This window comes from Ctenopharyngodon idella, chromosome 9 (genome assembly GCF_019924925.1).
Source record: "Ctenopharyngodon idella isolate HZGC_01 chromosome 9, HZGC01, whole genome shotgun sequence".
Classification (NCBI taxonomy): domain Eukaryota; kingdom Metazoa; phylum Chordata; class Actinopteri; order Cypriniformes; family Xenocyprididae; genus Ctenopharyngodon; species Ctenopharyngodon idella.
The window spans coordinates 35,472,388-35,481,525 of NC_067228.1; the positions used below are offsets into that span (position 1 = coordinate 35,472,388).

Here is a 9,138-nt window from a genome sequence, read left to right on the forward strand (position 1 = left end):
TTAGCTCCCCGTCGCTAGACGTTCAGCGAGGAGGAGCGAATCTACAACCACGCCCTAACCAATATTGAGTGAGATCCGCGTCATGTGTAGCAGCGGCAGCTCTTAAAGGGACAGCAACCACTAATGCCGTCTGTCATTGAAGATAATGAAAGAACAAAGGTAACAGAGAAAATTACTCACTGCTCTTGACTAAAGAAACTTTTGAAGCTTTAGTAATGATTATCTATATTTAATTTAGGCTATAAATCATGCAGTGCAGACTGTTTGGTAACATTATTCAATTTCTGTATTTTTCCTATCTGTTAGACAGGTAGGAAGGACACAGGTAAGTATGACATTTATTATGGGTTTATGTGAGGATTGCTCTAAGTGCACTTAAATTAAAAGTTGTTATATTTTTGAAGCCTAATAAATGTAAAAAATTAAAATAAAATAAAAAAAATATAGCTTTCAATTACACCGTAATGTTGAATGGCTATAATTCATGTTTAAAATTTGGGAAAAAAATCAATTTCATCGAGACATCAGTATCTGTAGGCTATTAGTATCAGTGATACTGGCCTTCATTCACACAAGATGCCATTAAACAAGTATTTAAAATATACTGTCTTCATGTTGTTTCTTTATGTTGTTTTAATTTGGAGATTAACTGTGAAATTATTACATTTATTACAATTATCACAGAAAAAAAATGTGATTTAATCGAGTTAATTTTATATATATATAAATATATATATATATATATATTTTTTTTTTTCTGATCCCAAGACTGTTTTCTGCAATTCTCCAGCTGTGATCCTTGGAGAGTCTTTGGCCACACAAACTCTCCTCCTCGCTGTGCATTAAGACAATATAGACACACGTCTTCTTCCAGGCAGATTCCTGTTGAGTGGAACTTCTTAATTATTGCCCTGATGGTGAAAATTGAATTTTTCACGCTATTTTCTTAATTTTTTATTTATTTATTTATTTTTATTTGACAAACTCAACAATCTTTTGCTGTGCATCAGAACTATATTCTTTTGTACAACCTTTTTGTATGCTCATATTAATAGTCAGGAAGCCATGGCTGGAAAATTGTAAATATGAATGGCAATATACTTCAGAGATTTTATTCATAATAATTTCTAGGGGTACCAATAATTGTGGCCAGTGTGTATTAGAAAAAAATATTTATTTCATTATGTTATTCCCCCACCCCACTTTCATTTGTTTTACTTGCTGAAAGATTATGGGAGATAAACAATACAGATTCATTTTCACAGCCTTCTTTGAACATATTTACCAAGAGTGATATATATAGTATTCATTTATAGTATTCACATATATTCAGTATATATATATATATATATATAGTATTCATTTATAGTATTCACATATATTCAGTATATATATATATATATATAGTATTCATTACAAACAGATTTCCAGGCATTCCTTTTCTTTTATTCTACAGTTGATGTGTGCAGTTTATATTGCTTTCTTTAAACGAATTTTCTCTTGTGTAGTAAAGGTTGTTGTTTTTTATTGCAGTCTTTTTTCTGCTGCCATTGTTTTCCTTGGATTTTTTTTTCTCAGTTTTATGCAATTTGAAGTTTTTCTTGGTTTGTTCCATGTTTTATAGGCAACCTCTGTCATGCTAATTCAGATTAGCACAGTTGATTTGAAATGAATCTAGTTTATTTTAGTTCGGGACTCCATAGTCCAGGTGTTAGTGTTTCAGAAAGCCATTTTAAACCACAATTAACTGTTCTAGATTAAGGCCTACTTCTGTCTTAATTTAAACGCTGTCTGGAAAACCGGCCTTAAGTGTCATAATGTTATATATTATGAAAACATAAATTTATACACAGAAATATGTGGGTTTTATTTTGCCGTTTTATTCCATCGTTTATGTCTGATTTTTTTTCAAATGTTCATAATGGTGGATAATTTTCCTGGTTTTGTTTTGGGAAGCATGTTTTAGTTTGTGTACTAGAATACTAGCTGTGTACTCATTTGTGTAGGAGTGAGGACAATGATGAATGTATAAAACAGTTATGTTATATCAAACTAATGTGATCACTTGCAATCGGTTTCAAGTGAAGCTTCTCACTTTTCATTTGTGTGAGAAGCCTTTGCCTCCATGATTTACAGTAGCCCACGTTTTCACTTCAGTGCTGCAGATAATATGCTTTTCAATGTCTCGTTTCATTCACATAAGAACAATATCTAATAATCTCCACTTTATGAGCATATTTTGCTAAAACGCACACTGTTCATGTAAATCCCCAGTTCATTTCTATAGTAAGTTCTGTAATGGTTGTCTGAGTTAGCAGCTGTAACCAAGGGGTGGAGCTTAGCATGAAGGCACAAACAGAGAGTCATTTAAATGTAAGTAACACACCTTTTCCTTTGAGGATTTTCAGGTATGGCAGCTTACAATAATACAGTCACCTTTTATTTTAATATTTTAACTACAGCTTCAGTCTCGTACAAATGCATCTTAAAGCCACACACTGCTAGAACCGCACAACACATTCCCTGAACACCTGACAGACCGGTTTACCAGCTGAATGAAAGTGAAATAAGACAATGAGATCGCTTTGGGACGTATCGAATCTTTTCGTCTGTTTACTATCAAGTTTCAGTAAGTAATGTTGTTTATTTCTTGTCATGGTTATTTGCATCATATGCTGTAAATATTATTGAACGTTGTTAATATGAGATCTTTTCAATAAGCTGTTATAGTCGTAATGGGCTGCATAACAAGTTCTTATTCGAGCGCATTCAGACATTTCCTGATTAAGCAAACAATGAATTAGACTTTATCCATAAAGAATAGAGCTTTTCTTTGTTGAGACAGATGTAGCATAATGTTAAAAACAATGTTCAAGTACCAGCCAAGAATTTATTCAGGACCTGTTGGCTAATAAACTACTACATTTTCATTGTAAAACTCTGATGTTGTCAACTTTTAGATGCTTTATATGATTATATTTTAGATGTTTAACCTTGCACCATGATCTTTACCTTTGTTGATTTATTAATCCCTTTTCTGAATATTAATCAGATGCTGTAACGTCTGTCGTCTATGTTGAGAATGGGAAGAGTCTTACTTTAAATCCAAATATTCAAGGAACGCCTGAAGACATTTTGTGGACATACAATGGGAACAAGGTGGCTGAACATGATTTGACTGAATTTCAAGATTATGGTCCATTCAGAGGAAGATCAGAGATTGAAATCTCTACTGGGCAGCTCACGGTTCATCACATGACCAGCAATGACAGCGGTATTTATAGATCTGTAATACAGATCAATGGAAAGCTGCAAAATTCTGATAATGAAGTTAAAGTTATTGGTAAGTGAGAATGAAATAAGACAACAGTATTGTTGGTTAGTGCTGATTTAATGTTGGTTTAGATGGTTGGTTTCATCATACCTGTGCTGCTCAACAGCAAAATAGCTGGTGAAACTGGTTGACCAAGAAAATCTTGTTGGTTAACCTCTAGTTAAGACATTTGAGGACACCAGCACACAAAACACAACATACTGCACAAACTATGCTGATTTTTCAAGCAGAGACGCTGCCAGATTTTGTTGATGAATGTAATGTAATGGATGAGTCACTCTGTGATGGTATGAACAGTATTTATGGACTTTCCAGTAATTGTTTCATCATGTCATTTTTACTTTATAAAAAAATGTCCTGGAAACTGTTAATAGATGTGACACACATGGAAAATCATAGTAATAGTCATTTTTCATTTTAATGTATTTTAAATAATACAAAATGCATTTTTTTTTTTTTTTTTTTGCGCATTTTAAGCTATCATCATATAAAATATTCTCATATTTATTATCTTAAACTAATTGTCTACCTGTAAGTACAAATCCGATTCCAAAAAAGTTGGGACGCTGTACAAATTGTGAATAAAAAAGGAATGCAATAATTTACAAATCTCATAAACTTATATTTTATTCACAATAGAATATAGATAACATATCAAATGTTGAAAGTGAGACATTTCGAAATGTCATGCCAAATATTGGCTCATTTTGGATTTCATGAGAGCTACACATTCCAAAAAAGTTGGGACAGGTAGCAATAAGAGGCCGGAAAAGTTAAATGTACATATAAGGAACAGCTGGAGGACCAATTTGCAACTTATTAGGTCAATTGGCAACATGACTGGGTATAAAAAGAGCCTCTCAGAGTGGCAGTGTCTCTCAGAAGTCAAGATGGGCAGAGGATCACCAATTCCCCCAATGCTGCGGCGAAAAATAGTGGAGCAATATCAGAAAGGAGTTTCTCAGAGAAAAATTGCAAAGAGTTTGAAGTTATCATCATCTACAGTGCATAATATCATCCAAAGATTCAGAGAATCTGGAACAATCTCTGTGCGTAAGGGTCAAGGCTGGAGAACCATACTGGATGCCCGTGATCTTCGGGCCCTTAGACGGCACTGCATCACATACAGGAATGCTACTGTAATGGAAATCACAACATGGGCTCAGGAATACTTCCAGAAAACACTGTCGGTGAACACAATCCACCGTGCCATTCGCCGTTGCCGGCTAAAACTCTATAGGTCAAAAAAGAAGCCATATCTAAATATGATCCAGAAGCGCAGGCGTTTTCTCTGGGCCAAGGCTCATTTAAAATGGACTGTGGCAAAGCGGAAAACTGTTCTGTGGTCAGACGAATTAAAATTTGAAATTCTTTTTGGAAAACTGGGACGCCATGTCATCCGGACTAAAGAGGACAAGGACAACCCAAGTTGTTATCAGCGCTCAGTTCAGAAGCCTGCATCTCTGATGGTATGGGGTTGCATGAGTGCGTGTGGCATGGGTAGCTTACACATCTGGAAAGGCACCATCAATGCTGAAAGGTATATCCAAGTTCTAGAACAACATATGCTCCCATCCAGATGTCGTCTCTTTCAGGGAAGACCTTGCATTTTCCAACATGACAATGCCAGACCACATACTGCATCAATTACAACATCATGGCTGCGTAGAAGAAGGATCCGGGTACTGAAATGGCCAGCCTGCAGTCCAGATCTTTCACCCATAGAAAACATTTGGCGCATCATAAAGAGGAAGATGCGACAAAGAAGACCTAAGACAGTTGAGCAACTAGAAGCCTGTATTAGACAAGAATGGGACAACATTCCTATTCCTAAACTTGAGCAACTTGTCTCCTCAGTCCCCAGACATTTGCAGACTGTTATAAAAAGAAAAGAGGATGCCACACAGTGGTAAACATGGCCTTGTCCCAACTTTTTTGAGGTGTGTTGATGTCATGAAATTTAAAATCAACTTATTTTACCCTTAAAATGATACATTTCTCAGTTTAAACATTTGATATGTCATCTATGTTGTATTCTGAATAAAATATTGAAATTTGAAACTTCCACATCATTGCATTCCTTTTTTATTCACAATTTGTACAGTGTCCCAACTTTTTTGGAATCGGGTTTGTATATGTTTTAAACATGTAACTGTCTTGTAGCCATGAGATTTAGCTCATTTTGTTATGAAAGTATTTACCATTTACATCTACAAATCAACATTCACTGTTTCCCTCAGATGCTGTGCAGGAGCCTAATGTGACCTGTAAATTGAACAATATTTCAAGAACACTGTCCTGTTCAGTGTCATCTCAGTTTAATGTATCCTATGAATGGACTGGACCAGGTGCAGCACAGCAGTCCGGGCAAGAGCTTCATATCAGCAAGGAGGAGAAGCCTGATTCAGTCTATACATGTACTGTGAAGAATGAAGTGAGCCAGAAGAGCAGCAGCTTCACTGTGAAAGACTGTGACACAGGTACACTTCATGCTCATTACAATAACTGCTGAAGTACAGTGTTCATGATGACGCTAATGATTATTGTTATGTTCTTGTTATATTTAGATGAACCACCATCAGAACAGAATATCATTCTACCAGTTATATTAGCCGCCATCGCTACTGTTATTCTGGGGATCGTAGCTCCTGTTGCCATTTATTTCATTCTACAAAAAAGAAAGAGTAAGATATCTTGGTGCCTATTCCAATAATAACACAATTTTCTCCTATTACAGAAGATTTACGGACATCTGGAGATGAAATTGAGTCTTTATTATTTGCTATTTGTTTTGTATTGTAATTGATGCTCTACAAATGTGATGCATTACGTATTATCTTCTGTCTGTTGTTTAGAGGAAGATGAAAAGGGCACAAAAAATAATTTGATGGAAATGAGTGAACCAAGTGAGTAAAATTATTTTTGTCACTACTGTTGAGATTTCAATGAGCGTTGAAGCCTGTGCTGGTTGACAGCTCGATTATGTAGCAATTGTGTTTGTTATCTCTGATTATGTTTCTCTATGCTCTAAATTTTTCCCTACACTCAATGGTGTCTGTTCACTAAAAGACAAGCTCCGGCAAGTGTGGCAACATCTAAGCAGTTAACCGTAAAATGAATGAATACCACCATAAAACAAAACCATGCATCACAATCAGTATGATGGCCTTAATTCACATTGTTTACTTATACAACTTTATTTTTTTGACGCTTTAAAGAGAGAGTTCAATTAAATTGTTTGCTCTGGTGTTGTTCTAAAGCCGCATCGGGTCTATTTGATGGCACTGCATGATGACCATGAAGCTTTAAAAAAGATAAATATATGTATGTGTGAATCTCTGTTGTGCTCCGGTTGTTAGTTGACAGTCAGAATGAGAGTTATTGCGACTCATATGCAAGAGTTAGGGCAAATAATGTATACCCCATCTTACCCAATATATATATATAGTAAGTAAAAAGTTGTGAGTAACAATGTGCAGTATTGGGTTTAAAAGCATCTCAATGGTTGATTAAGTCTGGAACATTAAACTAAATATGCACAAGGGATATAAATCATCATCAGATAGAACAGGAAAAAGTACAGTTTTTTTTTTTTTTTCCTGACCCTTAGAATTAAATGGTCCTTTTTTGCTTCTATATAAATCTGAGCTGAAATGTGCTGCCTAAACTGTTAAGATCAAACTGAGATGATCAGAAATCTTTGGTAGCTTAGTTTGAATGATTCCATTTTATGTAAACTAGTCAGACTTAGTGATTAGGATTATTGGTATTTAGAGATCAGTAAGCAACCACACAGACCCCCTTAGCAAGCATGCAGAAACACATATAGCAACCACAAAGCTATGTACTATCAACCAATCAGAATTTTTCTTTCAGAAAATGCTAAAATCTAGTTAAAATAATTATTATTGTATTTAGTTTAAAGGTTTAACATGCACTTATATATTTTAAGCTGATCATCCCACAGAATTGAGTCATTATTACTTTTTTCCAGAAAAAGATTCAGAGCAGAGAAGAACAGACAATGAGGATAAACAGGAAAACGTGAAATGGATCCTTTAGTACACTCAGATGCATAGATGAAAAGTGATTCAGGTAAGCATGTTTAGAAAGTTTTACTGGACGTCAGTCTAACTGAGTTCCTCTAAAAAAAGACATCTTGCTCTGCTTACATCAACACATGATCCCAATTTCTATAGCACTTAAAAAAATGGAGCAAAACCAAAATAAATGTGAAGTTTGCACTTAACTTGAATAGATGCTTTTTCATAAGCTTAGTTTTGTTTTATAGAAATTAAACACACGTTTCTAGCTTTGTAATTTTTTAGCAAATTTAGAACAGAATTAAATTTTACCCTTTTCTGACTTGTCAAATGGTCATTAAATTGCTTTTTCATTTTATTGGTCAGAGAATAATTTCTCAAAACATTGTATTTTAGAAAAAGAGCAGGAAACTAGTGAAGAGCAAGCTCTAAATGGACCAGCACAAGTCAGATGTGAAGAGCCCAGCAGCAGGAACACTGAAATAACTTAAACCCCTCAGGACCCAAATATCTTTTTAAAATGTGGTTCTTTGTAATTAAGCAATAAAACATTTTTCAGCTTTAAGATTCAGGTGTCTTCATTAAAAAACAAACAAAAACACCCTTTTAAACTACATTTTGGTCATTTATTTACACAACAGCAGCATTTTGGGGCCTGAAAAAACAAACCTTTTTAAACCAGGGAAACAGGGGCATGTTCTTTGTATGTGTATTACTCATCTTAACAATATGACGTGATCCAGGATTGTTAGGTTCTTCGAAGCTCATCCAGGAGTTGCTGTCATAGCAACAGGTCCCTAAGCTCAAACCTGCTTGGGAGCAGCTTATTTCAGGTAAACAGGATTAGATTGCATCTTTTTAAGCAGAGGTGATGTTTAAAGTCTGTCCCAGCCACTGCTATTTTCTTACAAGAGTACCCTAATGTGAACCAAAGACAATAATAATGATTTAAAAATAAATTTGCAAATAATTTAATGTGTAGTCCATCATATAGACACAGACTAGTTCTACTCATTGAGGGAATAATTACCTACTAATTATTTTGTAGTCTTACATTATGTATCAAGTAAAGTCTGTACAAATACTAGTCATGTAACAATGGAAATAATTGGGAATCATGTAACAGTACACATTCATTTATCCAATATAATGTTAACACTTTACAATAAAGGTTCATTAGTTAACATGAACTGACCATGAGCAATACATTTGTTACTCTATTTACTAATCTTTGTTAATGTTAGTTAACAAAAATAGTTTAATGTTCATGTTAGTTCAGTGGATTAACTAATGTTAAGATTTTAGTGTATTAGTCTTAATTAACATTAACAAAGATTAATAAATGCTGTATAAGCCTAGTTCATTATAATTGAACTTTGGCTAAATTGGTTCAATTATCATTATTAGATGATCTGACATCTGTCAAATCATCTCAGGTGTATTAAATGAGGTACAAAAGACAGACTCCAGGTTTCAAAGCGCAAGTTCTTGAAAATGATACCTTGTGTAAACTACAAAAACCTGAATGTGAAAACTGGGATGTCATGTGCATGTGTTCAGTCTATAGGCACATAGATTTTAGTACATTGTCATCATGTACTAACTGGACCGCAAGTCACAGGATTAAAATTCTCATTTACCATGACAGAAATAAACCCCACTGAACAGGCCAGTCACATGAATAGTGACCCAAGAAATTGTGGCATTTTGTCTTCCTAAACGAGTTGTTTATATAAAAAACAAAAAACAAACACACTGAAA

The 9,138-nt window shown here is 34.5% G+C and overlaps 1 protein-coding gene across 1 annotated transcript; it reads left to right on the top strand.

Moving 5' to 3' along the window:
* The first annotated feature begins 2,419 nt into the window (after nt 1-2,419).
* Nucleotides 2,420-7,940, top strand: si:dkey-11f4.14 (SLAM family member 5). The gene is made up of 7 exons (XM_051907116.1): nt 2,420-2,629; nt 3,053-3,343; nt 5,575-5,814; nt 5,902-6,018; nt 6,190-6,240; nt 7,329-7,429; nt 7,774-7,940. The coding sequence occupies exons 1-6, from the start codon at nt 2,575-2,577 to the stop codon at nt 7,394-7,396; spliced, it is 822 nt and encodes a 273-aa protein (XP_051763076.1). The 5' UTR covers nt 2,420-2,574; the 3' UTR covers nt 7,397-7,429; nt 7,774-7,940.
* The last annotated feature ends 1,198 nt before the right edge of the window (nt 7,941-9,138 follow it).